This window comes from Rissa tridactyla, chromosome 3 (assembly GCF_028500815.1).
Source record: "Rissa tridactyla isolate bRisTri1 chromosome 3, bRisTri1.patW.cur.20221130, whole genome shotgun sequence".
Taxonomy (NCBI): domain Eukaryota; kingdom Metazoa; phylum Chordata; class Aves; order Charadriiformes; family Laridae; genus Rissa; species Rissa tridactyla.
Window position 1 is genome coordinate 60,275,723 of NC_071468.1, and position 16,359 is coordinate 60,292,081.

Here is a 16,359-nt window from a genome sequence, read left to right on the forward strand (position 1 = left end):
ACAATAAACATCCAAGGCAAAACTCATAACTGCTGTCAGATCAGGGCAGGCTTGAGGAGCATCATTTCATCTTCCTCCTGAAGCTCGGTTCAGCTTGGCACAGTGACACCTGACTGGCTCTAGAGGGAGTCAGCCTGGGCCAGCGGGGACTTTTTGTGCCTCACCATCAGGTAGCAGCAGCCCTAGAGAAAGTCAGGAAGCCGCATTAGTGGTCCTAGGACTACGGGCAGAGAAGAGGGGACCAGGACCAGTGGCAACCATAGGTTTCTGAGTGGATTATCCTTTCTATTGCTTGTTGATGTATTTACTATCAAAAAAACCTCCCTGAAAACTAGCGAGTCCCAATTCAGCAAAACTTTTATTGATTTGAGTAGAAATAGTTAAAATAGGATGATGAGTGAGTGGTAATTCAGATTGTGAAAGTCCGTGGGAATCGTAGCGTAGACTGAAAGTGAGCTCTGAACTTTACCTACGAAGCATCCCTCCCAAGAAGTTACTTTAAAATTTATCACCAGCTATTACAAATAGGTATTGTGCAATGGGAATCAGTGGAGACAGGCTGGCTTACTTGTTCAAACCAAGGTCTGATCCACTGATTTGGGGATCTGATAGCACTCCATCCAAATGCAGCAGAGTGCTTAAGCAAGTACGTGAAGATAGCAGGTAGTTTAAAAAGTCAAAGGTAAAGTGGAATGACAAAGTACAAAAGATGTGCAGTGTTTTTTCTTCTAATGAGCTTTAAAGAACAATTTCCCCCAGTTTCTGAATTTTATGTAAATGCTGCCATCAAATTTTCCCGTTAAGCCTTTTTTAGCTACCCGCATGTCTTTCTCTAATGCTGAAGAAAACCCCAAAATACATGAAATACCGCTTCAGGAAAATTCCTTATTTTAGTGCCCGTTACCCAACCGCTGCAGTTAGCAAAGGCTTGTGGCCCTTTGGGCCTGGGGCTGGGGTGGCCCAAGGGGCCCCTGGGGCAGAGGGTGCCGGGGCGGCGGGTGACAGTCTGTGTTGTTCATTGCAGTGCCCGGCGCCCCTGGTGCCCCCGCCAGCAGCCCGCCGTGCACCGTCAACATCCCCATCGCCCCCATCCACAGCTCGGCCCAGGCCATGTCGCCCACCCAGAGCATCGGCCTGGTCCAGTCGCTGCTGGCCAATCAGAACGTGCAGCTGGACGTGCTGGCCAATCCGCCGGCAGAACCGGGGGGCGAGGGGGCGGGACCGGCACCCTTCCCGGGGGCTCCAGGCCGGTTCCCCGGCCCTGGGGCCGGGGCGCTGGCCGGAGGGGCGCTGGCCGGGGGGGAGCTGGGCCGCGCCGCCCCCGCACCCCCTGTCCTCGCCCCACCACCCCCTGCGCCCCCCGCCATCGCTCTGGCCGACCTGCGGGACCACAGCGACCGCGAGCACGAGCCCCCACCCAAGGCCAAGGCCCCACGGCCAGGGCCACAGATGGTGGAAGGAGACGCCGTCGTCTTCGGGGCTGCCCAGGAGCTGCAGCTCAACAAGATGAACCCCCCACCGCCCTACCCTGGCACCATCCCCGCTGCGCCAACCTCTGCCCCGCCACCTCCACCTGGCCCCCCGCAGATGCCCCTCGACCTCTGCCTGAAAAAGGGGGAGTTCTCCCTCTACCCGGCGGGGCACTACCAGACGCCTCTGGGGTACGAGCGGATAACGACATTCGACAGCAGCGGGAACGTGGAGGAGGTGTGCCGGCCTCGCACCAGGATGCTCTGTGCCCAGAGCACCTACACCCTGCCGGGGCCCGGCAGCTCCGCCACCTTGCGCATCACCGCCGCCGAGAAGAAGATGCAGCAGCCCTGCACCAGCGCCACCCTGAACCGGCTCACGGTCCCCCGTTACTCCATCCCAAGCGGGGACCCGCCGCCCTACCCCGACATTGCCAGCCAGCTGTCCCAAGGCAGAAGTATCGCGCAGAGGCTGGACAGCAGTATCATTCATGCGACTCTGCGGAGGAACAGCAGAGAGGCAGCCCTGAAAATGGCTCAGCTGGTGGACGGTCAGAGAGCCACCTTGCAACTTCCCCCAAAAGCCAAGAGCAGCGTTGTGACGGCGCAGTACCAGCAGAGAGTACCCACCGCCTTGTACACCTGCAGCCAATGCAGCAGCGGCGGCGGTGGCAGCAGCAACGTGAGCACTGGTGGTGTGAGCAACATCAGTAGTGCCAATGCTAGTAGCAGTGCTTCCAGTATTGGTGGCATGAGACCTGATCTGAGCACGGGGAGTGGCTCCCAGCACAGCTCCGTCATCGCTCACTCTGTCAGTACTTCGCCTCTGGCCTCCCAGTCCTCCTACAGCTTGCTGAGCCCGCCTGACAATTCCCGGGACCGAGCAGATTATATCAACTCCGCCTTCACAGAGGATGAGGCCCTTTCTCAGCACTGCCCAGTGGAGAAATCAATACGTGGGCATGTACCCGTGGCCTTGACGGAGGCTGCCCTCAGCGTAAAACGGCCACCACCATACCAGTGGGACCCTATGGTGAGTGAAGAGATATGGGTTCCTCAGGAAAGGACATCTCAGAGCTCAGTGCCCAACCCTCTAAAACCTACTCCTCTCATCATCGGTCAAGCTCAACATCTAGATATGTCTCGAGTGCCGTTTGTTTCCCCTAAGTCTCCAACCAGTCCCACTGCCACTTTCCAGACAAGTTACGGGGTTGGAGTACCTTACCCAGGAAGCTACAGTGCCCCTCCCCTTCAGGGAATGCAGCCCCCCTGCTCCCCCAAAGAAGCTCTGGCCCCAACACAGTTTGCACAGCAGGAACCCACAGTTGTGCTTCAGCCAGGTTATCCATCCAACCTCTCCTATTGCCCTTTGCCACCCATGTACCCGGGAAGTAGCGCCTGCTCTAGTTTACAGCTGCCGCCAATCGCCTTGCACCCGTGGAGCTCCTACAGCACCTGCCCACCTGTACCGAACCCCCAGGGCACATTGCCCCCCAAGCCGCTCCTCGTGGTGGAGAAGCCAGTGATGTCTCCCCCACCAGCAGAGCTGCAGGGACACGTGGGCACAGAGGTAATGGTGGAGACAGCAGACACCTTCCAGGAGGTGCTCTCCTTGACGGAAAGCCCTGTTCCTCAAAGGACAGACAAATTCGGCAAGAAGAGCCGGAAGCGCCTGGACAGTCGAGCAGAGGAAGGAAATGTGCAGGCTATCACTGAGGGCAAGGTCAAAAAGGAGGCAAGGACGCTGACTGACTTCAACTCACTGATATCCAGCCCTCGGCTGGGGAGAGAAAAGAAGAAAGTCAAGAGCCAGAAAGACCAGCTGAAGTCCAAGAAGCTAAACAAGACGAATGAGTTTCAGGACAGTTCAGAGAGTGAGCCAGAGCTTTTTATTAGTGGGGACGAACTGATGAACCAGAGCCAGGGCAGCAAAAAGGGTTGGAAAACTAAAAGGAGTTTGAGGACAGCCAGTGAGCTGGATGAATTCAAGTGCCGGAAGGCCAGCGAGAAGGAGGATGGGAGGCTGGGGAGCCAGGGCTTTGTGTACGTGATGGCCAACAAGCAACCGCTGTGGAATGAGGCCACGCAAGTCTACCAGCTGGACTTCGGAGGGCGGGTGACCCAGGAGTCGGCAAAAAACTTCCAGATTGAACTGGAAGGACGACAGGTAGGAGGGGGCAGCAACTGCAGGCTGGGATGGGGGATGGGGGTTGGGAAAGTTGGGCCAGAAATAAGCTCTGCCTCTCATGCAGCTCGTTGCCTCCTGCTTGTGTTAGCTGCTCTGTGAAAAAAAACTTTGCCACATGGTTGATAAAAACCAACCATCAAAGGTATAGATTCAGAATGGAGGGTGAAGTTTAGTTGTAAAGTAAATGTACAAAATATATTTGGTCTTAACTCCAGTCGGACACGGGAATAAGGGCCTCCTTTAGATTCACTGGCTTTCACTGCTGAAGGTAGGTGGGTTTTGTAATAAACACAACAGATCTCCCCAACGGTAGCTGCGTTTGCCATTGGTGGTTGTGGATGGCAGCTAGCTGAGTGAACACTGCTCCCTTCTTGCAATGCTCACAGAGGTTGGCCAGTCAGCAGATAGCTAAGGTAGAGAAGATGGGTGGGCAGTTAGGTTTTCTCCATGCCAAAATTTCCCCTTGTGGGTTACCGGGCCTCTGGGGCTGGTTCTTAATGCTAGAGAAGGGAGGCACTGACCCTTCCTAGAACAAAGTGCTCCTGCGCCGCTTCTGAACTGCCTGTGGGGAGAGGGATCTGTGGATAGTTCAAAAAATCAAACCATTTAATTTTAGGCTCTCTCATCTTGGCCTGAGTGGGATGTTATTACACCAAACCCAGGCTATTAAGTGGTGTCGGTGAGCAGGAGACTCGGGAGACATGTATTTATTTCCTTGTCCAGCTGTCCCATCTCTGTAAGTCACGTTGATTTATTAAAGACATCAAGGCTCTCAACTCCCTGATTTAACTTGGGAGTTAGATGTCTTAATTATCCAATACGCGTGACCAGTGATAGTCTCTTGGTTTTGTTTGTCTGTAACAACAGCTCGTTAAAAAGGCAGCGATCAGAGCCATTTATATCTTTCTTCTTCAGTTAAATGGCTATGGATATGTGCCCATGGACAGCTGAGCAAAATCACCTGGCCACGGGTTTTGTTGGTGGGGGAACAAAGCCTGACTAGGCTTGCGCAAACAGCCTCCATTCTAGCTCAAGGAACTTCACCATAGAGCAAATAGGATCTGGGCTTCTGATGAAGCAAATGAAAAAGCAGTAATAATAGGCCAAACTTCAGATATTCCCTGCAGAAGAACAATGAACAACCTGACTAGCCTTGCTTTACATTTCAAACAGCTCCCACTGCCCCTTTGCTAATTCGTTCTCAGCGTCGTTATGTGCTAGTGAGCTTTATGCAAAGGAAAACAGAACTGCCAAGAACATGCAGCTTACTGGCTCTAAAGTGCTAGATTCAGGGAGTTGGTTATTCCCCTTCCCTGAAAGCTCCTTTCTTTGAAAACAACAAAATCTGTTTTCCTAAGGGTCTGATGATAGGGCCTCTGCAAGGAAGAAAATGGTGTTTTACTGCAGGAAGCATAGCGCTGGTGTAACCCGCATCTGCTGAAGTAGTTGGTGACAGTCTACTTACACCAATGCTGTATACGGTCTAGCAAGTTTTAAAGCTCAATTTACTCGATCGAGTCAAATATTGCAGTCAAATACTCTATACAGACAAATAGTACAGTTCTCTTACTCTTCTTTGGCATCATACCTCATTCTGTGAGTAGCCCCATTCATATTAGCTCAGGAGGTGGGGTGTTCATACAAAGAAGCAAAAACATTTCGCTTTTATTCTTCTCTGGTTCCTTTTCTGTGGTTCACTTTTTTTGACCTTGTTCTCTTTTTCCTTCCCTTGTCCTCTTCCCCTGCTTCCCAGGTGATGCAGTTTGGAAGGATTGATGGCAATGCTTACATTTTGGACTTTCAGTATCCATTTTCTGCAGTGCAAGCCTTTGCTGTTGCTCTGGCTAACGTGACTCAACGCCTCAAATGAACAAGCAGAGACTGGAGAGAGGAAAATGTTAACCTTCTCGTAAAGTCCAAACCGGAAAATGTCAGGGCAGCCTGCTTTAGGTGTGCCGAGGTGCCTGGGAGCGAAGAAGGCAGTAAAACTGGAATAGTCTCTTGGTGCCCAACAGAAGGGCATTAACTCTAATCAGTCATGGGGTGGAGGGGGGGGGGGCTGTTTTCTGTTTTGTTTGTTTGTTCGTTTGTTTGTTTTCAGGTGTTTTTCTTTTTTTCTTCTTAAGCTTTGTGCTGGGTCTCAGAAAGAGCAAAGGGTTGAGAGCCATTCAGTGTTACATGGAGAAGTGTGGCTTTTGGCTTGTTGTGGTGGTTCTGCCGTGTTTGCTACAGTAGCTGATGTAAGCCCGTAGGGGGATTAAAAAAGACTGCTCTTTTTGATAGACTGCCTTATATCATGCTGTTCTTTTTAAAACAGGGAACATAACTTTTTTTCTGGTCCAGTTTGTACTACTACTACTACTTACTACCACAACAACATCAGTGATAGCAGCAAAAAAAGAAAAAAAAAGAAGCTATAATACTTGAAGACACGTGTTTCTTCTCTGATCTCTGATAATAACTGAGCACCACAAGTTCCAAGGAGGCTTATGTAGGTCAATGTTTAATTTATAAATAATGATGTATTATTCAAAAGAGAAACAAAATTGTTACTAATGGGTGATCTTAAAACCCACTGTATCAAAGAATTTGATGTCTGCTTGTTTTGTGTGCTGTTATTGGGGATAAACATCTTTCAGTAGGCGACAGAAGATAGAGGAGGAAATAATTACAAGCATTGCTTCTTTTGTTATTGGGGATAAACATCTTTCGGTAGGTGACAGATAATAGGGAAGGAAATAATTATGAGCATTGCTTCTTTGCTCGTCTTGATCAGCAGTATTCTCCAATTTGGCCTGTAGTTGGGAGAGGTACAGTGTGACCAGATGTACCTCTGAGGCCACGCCTGTACATGCTCCTCATTTAAATGTCTTTACACTTTATAAACAAAGTATTTCAAGCAAATGAGAAGGCCCAGTGTATTCAGTCTTAGCAATCAGTATGAATCAAGTTCTACAACAATCTATCAGTGCTTGAATTAGGAAGGAGACAGAAGATAGCAAGTCATTACAGGAAGCAATTTCATCAGGAAAGCAATTTCATTACAGGAAACAACATCATGGCTGTCTGGAGAACAAATGAGTTGAAAGAGGAAGGAAAAATTGGACAGAATCCTCCCTTTATCACCTTGCTACTTGAGTAGTCTTTGTGACTGTGGGTTGAGAATATCATGCTCCAGCGAAGAGCGAGAAGCCAAAGTTTACATGGAGTGTTACAGAGGAAGGCTTAATAACTGTAGCATGACTGCAGCTCTTTCTGGTGGATATGCAGACCTGTTGAGCATTTCAGAAGGGTTGCTTGCACAGAAGAATTTCTGTGTGGTCCGTGTGTTGTGCACATATTTATTTGCTTTCTCTCTTTCTCCTTGCCTGCATTTTGCTACAGAATATGTTTTGATATGGAAGTAGTTTCCATAGTAATACACAAACCCCAAAAGTATTCATGTAATAGTAACTCTTTTGAAGTGAAAGGCACACTGAGAAAGTTATGTTGGTTGAGGTGTTGATGGCTGCTTTGTCTTTGTCTTTCATCCACAGTTTAACTTCTTACTTGAAAAACTCCATGTAACTTAAGGTGAATAGATGTGATTTTCTCTTTTTGCTTTTCTTATGTCCTAATGATAGGGCTAATGTGTGTTGCATTTGATTTATTCTAGAGGAACATATCGCATAAGATAAGAACTTGCTGTAGTAGAAGTTACCAACACGCAGTGAGCTTATAACTTATGCTCCGCTGAGGCTGCTAGAGCTGTACAGCACAGAGGGAGAGTGTAATGCCAGTCAGAGGGGAATTTCAGAGTTGCCAAGGGAGATGACGAGGCAGATCATCCACAGGTAATGTCCCTCAGGATAAGTCCAGGAAAAACCACCTGCAAGATGTTTTCCTTGGAGGGAGGAAGCAGAGGCAGGAAGGAAGGAGCGGGGAAGTAGATGGTACCATGCCTGTATTATCCCAAAGGTCAGCAGCTTCTGCTTGCATGTGGGAGTGGTCAAACACAACATTCCCCTTGGCATTGAGCAGATCGTTGTTTGCTTTGATTAATTTTGTTGAATTTCCATCAGTTATCTGGGCCCATTGGTATTCTTTCTCACGTGCGTGATTTATTCATCAGTTGAGTGCCTGTATGTATAATGTGTGTGGAACGGAGGAACAAAAACGGATTTGGTTCTGATCCCTTTAAAAACAATGAAAGTGTTTCCCTTGGATTTTTGTGGAGGAAGCACTATTAAGCCCTTTGTCTATATTGAGCTATATGCTATAAAGACAGTAGGTTGAATTCTCAGTCTATGATTCCAATAGACAAGGAGGAAAGTTGGCTGATGAGTGTCCCCCCCTGCCCTAAGGTCTGTGCTAACCAGTCATACCTTAATTAGAGTACAAGAGGCACACACTGAATGCTGTAAGAAAAGAAACAGACCATGGCTTGCTTGCTTGCTTGCTGAGGGAAGGGCCACTCAGTCACATGTTAGAAATCTTCATCTGGAAGGAACATCACCTGTAGTTTTAAGCCAAAATTCTTATTACGTGAAAACAACATGATTTTTTTGTTTTTGCTGAACAAAATCTAATCTAATAGAAGGACTTCTGTGTGCAATTTCTTTAACCTTCCAAGAAATGGTATTCCTCTTCACTTGGTTCATTGCCAATTTTTTCCAATTATCAGTAGTTTTATGCTAATGGAGAACCAAGAAATGAAACCCAATACAACAAGTAGCAGAGTTAGTAACTTGGTTTCTTTTGCCCCGGTCATGATTGCATCCTTCTGATGGCACTTACAAAGAGTCTTGGCATAGGAGAGACCTGGTTTCTGCCACAGCAAAGCATAAGGAAAAATTATCATAAATTAGGAAAATAAATGCAATTTCCAAAATCCTTGCCATTTACTTGTCAGAAAATGCTATAGGATACGATAATCTTTTATCTTTTTGAAAATAATTTAAGAGTCCCTTTAATTGAGGATTTTAATGGCATAGAGAATACCCAGTATTAGAGAGGGAAAATATTCTCAAATATATAGGATTTTAATGAAAGGAATGGGAATTATGTAAATATCTGAGTGTGCAACTGGATCTTAAATTATACAAAGAACAAGTGAAAGTGACAGTTTTTCTGTTGTTCATTGAGATACAACATAGGAAAAAAATTGAAAAGCCCTTTCCTGAAATAATCACTTAAATCCTGAAGATTGCTAATGCATTCAGTCGAAAGACAGATGTTACATTTTATATTTCATTAATAAAACCCAGGTTTTCTGTGGATAACTAAGTTCTTCTAGGAAGAATGTAGCAAAGCGTTCAGAAATACCTAGTTCTTTTATACATACAGTAATTTGCAGTAGTTATGTATGTTTTTTCCAAAGCTTTTTTTTAGTTGTGCAATAATTGTGACTGTCTAGGGGTTTTATGTTTGGGTTTTTTTGTCAGGGTTTTTTGCTGGGTTTGGGTTTTTATTTTGTTGTTTTGGGGTTTTTTTGAGGGAATTTTGAGTGGTTTTTTTTAAAGATAATTTAATGCAGATTTCCTGTTAATGTCCAAAAGACAAATTATTTATCTTGCATTATGTAATATGTGATCTAGGGGTTATTTTATTACTATGTATCAGTGAGTTATACACACTTTCTTATTTATATTTAAAGAGCATCTTTGTAAGTAATTGTTTGCTAGCAGTATGTTTTACTGCAAGAAGTTAAAAATGCGTATAGGAAGACCTGTTTTTGCTGGATAGTATGCAAAATTTCATAATGCAGGCAGGCAAAAATATTTTTTTGGCAGCTGAAGGCAGTGAGTTTGCTATGGAGGACTATGTAGACTACAAAGAGTGTAGATGACTTCTTTGGGACCTGCAGAAATCTGTGCTTCTCCACTGTTTTCCTCCTGTGTTTCTAACCATATATTTCAGTTGGGAATAGTTTTAAAAATACAAGGCTTGATTTGCTTTCCATCTTCTTAGTACAGTGCTTTTTCTTGAGATATAAAATAAGATGGGTTATGTGATAAAAGAGGGTGTAATGATACAGGTTTGGTTTGGAAGAAGTTCACTGCATAGTTTAAATAGGGTTTGGCAATGGCATAATTCAATGCTATGCAGAGATACAAGCAAACTAGCTTGGAGTAAGCTCGCTGAGGCACGAGAAATAGTGCAACAGTAGATGCATTTTCCTCTGCTCAGACTAATAACACTCCTTTTTCAGCTGGACTCAGCTGATTCCAACCCAGCCATAGTGCTTCTGATATCTGGGCTAGCGCTGCACAGAGCTGATGGAGCTGAGCCCTGATGCTGCCTGCAGCAGCTTTGCCTCTTCAAGACGCACCATCGGAGACCTGGTGGAGCAGGTGTTCCTCCATTCCTCCTTCTAGGCCTACTCCAAGAGCAGTGTGCACCTGCCACGGGGTTTAGGCTGCAGCAGCTTTGGGCAGAGAAAGCGCTGGTGCCAGCCGGTGGCCGTGGTGGCCATTTGAAGTCAGAATCTGCTCCACTGGAGTTGCAAAGGGATGCAACAGAGAACCCGATTCTTTTGAAAAAACAGGGCTGATATCCTCGAAATATAGCTTCTAACAGAGTCTAAAAACCGATGCTTAAAGTCTGGTATGAATTGCACCATGCATGGAGTGGCAAATTTTAGCTTGAAACAGCGGTAATATCATGTTTCTGCAACACACTAAGAAACTATGAGAAGAAAGGGGTGAAAGAGGAAATAAAGGAATTACCACGTTAATAATTTTGTACTCAGTTCCAAAGGTAGCAGTAACATCTGCTATGGGCTGCCTGAATATTGGATGTGTGACAGTAAATCTGTTACACAAGTTCATCTCAATTAGATAAACTTTCTGTCATACAACCACAAATAAAACAGTTCCACGTTTCTCTCTCCAGTTTTGTTCCATTGTTTTTATGAAGATGCATGAAGGTGTACAGGTGTCAGACAAAGATATCTGACTTTGCTGAAGCCTTGAGCCTAGACTTTCTGTAGGTCCAGGCTTTCCTTGATGTGTCTTTTTAGTGTCCTCTCAGAAATTCTGAACAGATTTCAGAGCTTGCCTGATCGTTGCCTCAGACAATTTCTGTGCATTTGCTTTTTGCAGCCTGATGTGTGTGATCCTGTGTTATCTTGGTGCCCTGTTATCTGTCAGAAACAGTTTAAATCCTCATATGAATAGAGCAACACGTGCAAAAACTGATTTGATTGAGAGAAAGGGGAGAGAAGACAGAGTAAGTTTTCACTAGCTTTTAAGAATGTGTTTCCCAGAGCAACAGTTTGGAAATTGCACATTTCTGCAGGGCCCAAACCACTCTAGACCAGTAAATCTCACTTGGAGATTAGTAACAGATGAGTCACTTGTGTGGTATGTTGACAGAGGGCCAACTTCTAGCCTCACTACACGTTTACGTCAAGATACATAAGAGAGTAGGATCCAACCCAAAATGTACTTTCCAATTACTGTGTGATTATAAAGTAAGAATGACTTATATGACCCATATCTCCACTTAAGAAAATTATAAAGCATTAGCCAACAACTATGCTGACAGTTCCTTATAACTCCCCTGAAGAATACTGGAAGTAAAGTCCTGGCCATATAGTAGTCATTCAGATTTTTGCCTTTTATTCCCATTTCTAGGATTCCATCATGGGAGAGCAAGCTGTTTGTGTTATTTAGGGATTGACATAATGGTGTGTTCCCAGTATAAGAGAGCAAATGTTATCATGCTGCTGACAAAAATGGAAAAATTCTGGAAGATGTATTTTTTCATTTTCAAGTCCCTTCACCTTCAAGGCAAGCACAATCCTGCATCAGCAAATAGCAATTTAGAGTCCTGCTACTCTCAGGAGGAGTCAGCAGGTAGGCACCACAAGTCCTCTTTGCAGGATTGGAATTTAGATGCACCATTCTTCAAGGAATAAGATTAATTACTACTTGTGAGCAATGGTCTATGTGAATTATTTTATCTTTGTATTTAATTAATTTTCTTCTAAAAAAAATACTGCAGAGAAGTTTTCAGATTAAAAGACAGCTTTGCGTGTTGCCTGATATCTCTGAAGATGTATCAAGAGATAAGTTATTTGGGCAGTTTGATTGTTGCTACAGCTAGAAAATTAGATTTTTAAGACAAAAGCAATTAACCAAATAAAAGAATGAAATAGGATGCAGTGAAGCAATTCTTGCTAAGAAAATTAAAAACTTCACCCTTCAACTTCTGATTTTGCAAATGGATCTATAATGAGAAATTTGTGCTTCAAGGCAAATTGATTGTTGTCGAGCATTATGCAAGTGTGCGGGTTTGCTGACCCAGAGCTGACTGCAGGATTAAAACAACATGATTTTGTGAGATTTAAAATTAAATAAATGAAAACACTGAATACTTACCTATCCAGAGCATTCAATGAAAAAATTAGATGGTATGATGTTAAAGCCTGCCAGTTTATTCTTAATCCTGGCCCTCCAATTTACATTATTTCCAATTTAAAAATATGATCTGTTTCAGCAATTCTGAATCCTGACAAATGTTGTCTATTTGTGGAATGTTTCTCTTACTGGCCAAGTAGATGGTTTAAGATACAGATTAAGATTAAAGTAATAATAAAAGAGAAATATTTTTGAACATTGTGCAGACACCTGAGTTTCAAGTAGTTCATTGGAATAGTGCTCGGCTTGTAATTCCTACCTGTATTGTTTCAAGTTATTTGTTCAGAACTTTCCTAATTTTTCCCTTTGTTTGTTTTGTTTGCTTGACACACGTTTTGCCTTTGGTTTCCTTTCATTTCACTATTTCTGCATTCTCTGCTTCTTTTTCTTTTTGTGTGTTGTGCGTTTGGGGAAGGGTATGTCTGTTTAAGATCTCGTTGTTTATTGTAGATAAAATATATGGTGTTGTGGAATAGCATGGGGATGCATTTGATTGAAAAGGCACTGTAGTGTTTCCTGAAAAAGAAGGGGAGTTGCATTTGTTTATAAATGCATTATTTTGGTACTATAACTTTGAACATGATTTTGGATTTTTTTTCTTTTTTTTTTTTTTAATTTAATGAGCGTATAGTCATGCAGGTGCATGCGTTCTTAAGCTAGCAAGCCCAGCATGTTTTTCTTAATGCTTTTGAAAATCTGGTACACAATTTGTGTACTTTTACATACCTATACTATTTTTAAAATATATTTTTTGGAATCTCAAGTTTTCTTCTTTTTTTCTCTCCTCAGTATACCGTGGTATACCTGGTTTCCATTGTACTTAAAAACTACCCTGACCTGCCTCTCCTTTTATGTATCTTGTGTAATAGGTTTTGCAGGAGGTGCCTAGAAAGCGTTGTTGGTTTCCCTATAAAAATGTGGTTTGTCCAAATTCTTTACTGTCTACATGATTGAGAGATGGACTGATTGCCCTATTTTTCCTTGATGATTTGGAGTTGTAAGAGTTGTCCAGCTGTTGCTTAATAAAATTTTGCAGACTAGAAAATTCCTGACTTGTTTTTGTTGTATTCTGCGTTTTGTCAAGCACCTTTAATACTTTTAAAGCAGATGACAAATCTGGGCTGGAATGACCTGAATAATAAATGACCAGATGCCCTTATGCTTTCTCTTTTCATTAGCTGTTTCCGCAAGTTCCACTGAACCTGATGTGTGTACCAGCGCAGCATACTTTGTGTCATTCATATGGGAGGACAGATGGCAAAGGTTTTGTGGTAATAATGTGCCTATCTGCCTGGATATCAGCTGATTCTTGTGCTACTTCTCCTCTGCTTATTTTCCTTTTTAAGGAGATTACCTCTGGGGTTTGTGGTATTTCTCATTTTGTCATTGATTTACTGGAAATTTTAACATTACCACGAGGGATTCCTCTGTACTGTCATAACAGAATAAAATGCCATGATGGCTAGTGTTCATTCTCTGGTTTTCACCTAATATAAGCATTCTGGGGGCTGTGGAAATAAAAAAGGTAGTAAAGTAGCTTACCTGCATAATAAACATCCTAGTTAATGGCATAAATGTGAGAATCCTGGCACGGATCCTTGTGATGGACCCAGGTTACCAGTAGAGTTTTGCAGGGGTCTGTGCCAGATCCTCACCTGTTTGCCATATTCATGGGTGGCCTTGCGAAGAGTTTGAACGCTGAGCTGCAAAGTTTACTGATGATATGAAGTTATTCAAAATAGTAGAAGCAATGGCCCCTCGTCAAGAATCTCAGAAAATCTTTGTGAAACTTGACAATGAAATGACAGGTGACACTCAGGTAAATGTAAAGTGATACACATGGGGAAACAACAGTTCTAACTTCGCTTTTGCAGTAATGGCCTCTGTAGTGACCTTTACTACTCAGAAGAGACCTCTGAGAGTTTGATAGATTGCTCTCTGAAAACATCAGGTTAGTGCTCAGCAGCAGGCAAAAGAAGAAAATATTGATAATGTTTGGGAAAAGAATTGACAGAAAAGCAGAAAATACAGGGTCACTGTATAAAACTGTTGGTCACCACACTTGGCATACTGTGCAGTACCAGTCCCCTTGTCTTAGAAAAGGTAGATTAGATCTAGAGAAGATTCACAGCAGGGTGAAAAGAATAATCAAAGAAATAAATCAACTTCTACATGAGGAGTAACTGCAAAGCATAGGAGTCTTCAGCCTGGAAAAGAGATAGCTTAAAGGGATGGCTAGAGAGCCATCAAAACAGGTGTAACGTGGAAAGGTGGGTAGGGATTTTCTGTAGATTGTCTCTTACTGCAGAAAACCTAGGAGCTGTAAAATTAAAATAAAGTGAAATAATAGTGGGGCAGGATATTAAACAAAAGGAGGTGGTTCTTCAAGGAGGTGAGCAGCAGACCACTTTGCCAAATGATGATGTGATGCAAGAAGCTTACAAGAATTCAAGCAAGACTGGAAAAGTGCATTGTGACTCTAAAGAAACTGCAACAGGGGCAGAAAGTTCCCTGAGCTGAAAATAGTCAGAGGCTGGGAGAGTATTAGGGGAAATACCGTATGAATTTACTCTGTTCTTGCTCTTCCTGAGGAATCTGCAAATGGTTCTTGTAGGAGACAAAACACTGGGCTTAAATGGATTCTCACTGTGAACTAGTGTCACCATTCATACACCAGCATTTCTGAAACAACCTTAAGGCTGGAGTGTCAGCCTCTGGCGATGAGAAGGGGGAGGATTCCCAACCTGGTGTCTGAATGCGTTGCACTGCAACTGTGTAAAGTCCTCTTCCAGCATCAGCACTGCTTGGGAATGAGTGCTGGGGGTCTGCCAACACTTGTCAAATCTCCCTTGGCTCTAGAGGAGTTTACAGGTGAAATTCAAATTCTACTAAAATGCAGAAATTATGAAATTAGTTGTTAAGTTTGGAGACAGGGAAATGGAACGGCAATACAGCTTCTGTTGTGGCACTCTGCTTTGGCCTTGTGCTTTTTTTTGCTTTTTCCTTTGGCTAGTTTTGGTGTTTCATTGGCCAGGTGATCTAAGTTGATTCATGTAGTTTCCTTTTAGATCAAGGTTCCAGCAGTTTTCAGGTTTTTCCTTCTTTGTGTAGGATATTGACGTAAGATATAGACATCTTCTGCTTCCCTGCCCTTTTTTAGTATTAATTTGGGCGTTTCAGCCATCTGCAGCACTGGTAATTGATTCAATCATGGTAACAATCTGTATCTCCATTGCTCACAGAACTGAGCTAATGCAGTTTGGTTTGTTGTTCTGGAAGATTGTTTTTGGAAGGCCCCTCTCTCCTGGGTGCAACTAGCTAAATTTAACACATGTAGTGACTTGTAGTTTGTAAATAAACTTTCTGTACATGTCAGTACATAAATGAGACTAAATAAGAACACTGGAGCTGTAACTAGCTCTTGAGAGAGAGGAGGCATGAAGGAAGCAAACAGATTTGGAAAGGTGGCTTGTTTGGGAGAGATGGCTACTGAGACATGCCTGCCTGGAAACGGCAGATGATGCAAACGCGAAATTTATCAATTAACAGGGCCTGCAGTAAACAGATAAAAACGTGAGCCTTTAGGAAAGTATCCTAGAAAGATTCCCGTGATCATTTTCTAGCCTCATAGAGGGATTAATAGCATTTACTTGTTCTTTTTCATACATGATTGCGGTGGTTGTTGATCATAGTGCTATCTTCTTTTTATGATTTAGATGAATACAAGGGCTGTTTGTCCACAGTGCCCTGTATTTATGCTGTCTGGTTTAGAGGTCAGAAGGACAAGTACAGATATGTGCAGTGAGGGAACAATATTTAAGCAAGGTCTTTTTAAAAAGAAACTGGGAATATAGCGGCTATACATATAGTTAAGCTTGTATATATGATTTAATAACTACTGGATAGATCTTGAGCTTTTTCACCAAGACAGGTTATTGTTGTTGGTGTTCTCTGGTCAATGGCATATTCCATTTTTTATTGGCTACTACCAAAATAGCTATCAGTAATAAAATAGCAATCTTTACTTACTGATCATTTTTTCAACCGCAGCCCAACTTTCATTATGCAATCTTAATGGGATACACTCAGGAGCTAAGTAATTACCTAGTAGTGAGGGAGTCGTACAAGATTAGGAAAAAAACACTGTAGCACTTCATACCAATCGAGATTCGTGTCAGACCTTTCATTTCGCTCCTCATCCATTATAGCTGTGTATTGCATATTCTCATTTTCTGTTCTGTTTAAAACAGATGCATTTCAAATCTTTTTTCATTTGATCAAAGGGAAACCCGTTCATCTG

The 16,359-nt window shown here is 43.5% G+C and overlaps 1 protein-coding gene across 5 annotated transcripts in view; it reads left to right on the forward strand.

The window, feature by feature from the left end:
* Positions 1-13,104, forward strand: part of TULP4 (TUB like protein 4) — a 173,844-nt gene extending 160,740 nt beyond the window's left edge. For all 5 annotated transcript variants that reach the window (XM_054194507.1, XM_054194508.1, XM_054194510.1 and 2 more), the window contains 2 exons: positions 1,025-3,636; positions 5,411-13,104. In XM_054194507.1, the coding sequence (XP_054050482.1) occupies positions 1,025-3,636; positions 5,411-5,527 (2,729 nt within the window). In that variant the 3' untranslated portion in view covers positions 5,528-13,104. The remainder of the gene's footprint in view (positions 1-1,024; positions 3,637-5,410) is intronic.
* The last annotated feature ends 3,255 nt before the right edge of the window (positions 13,105-16,359 follow it).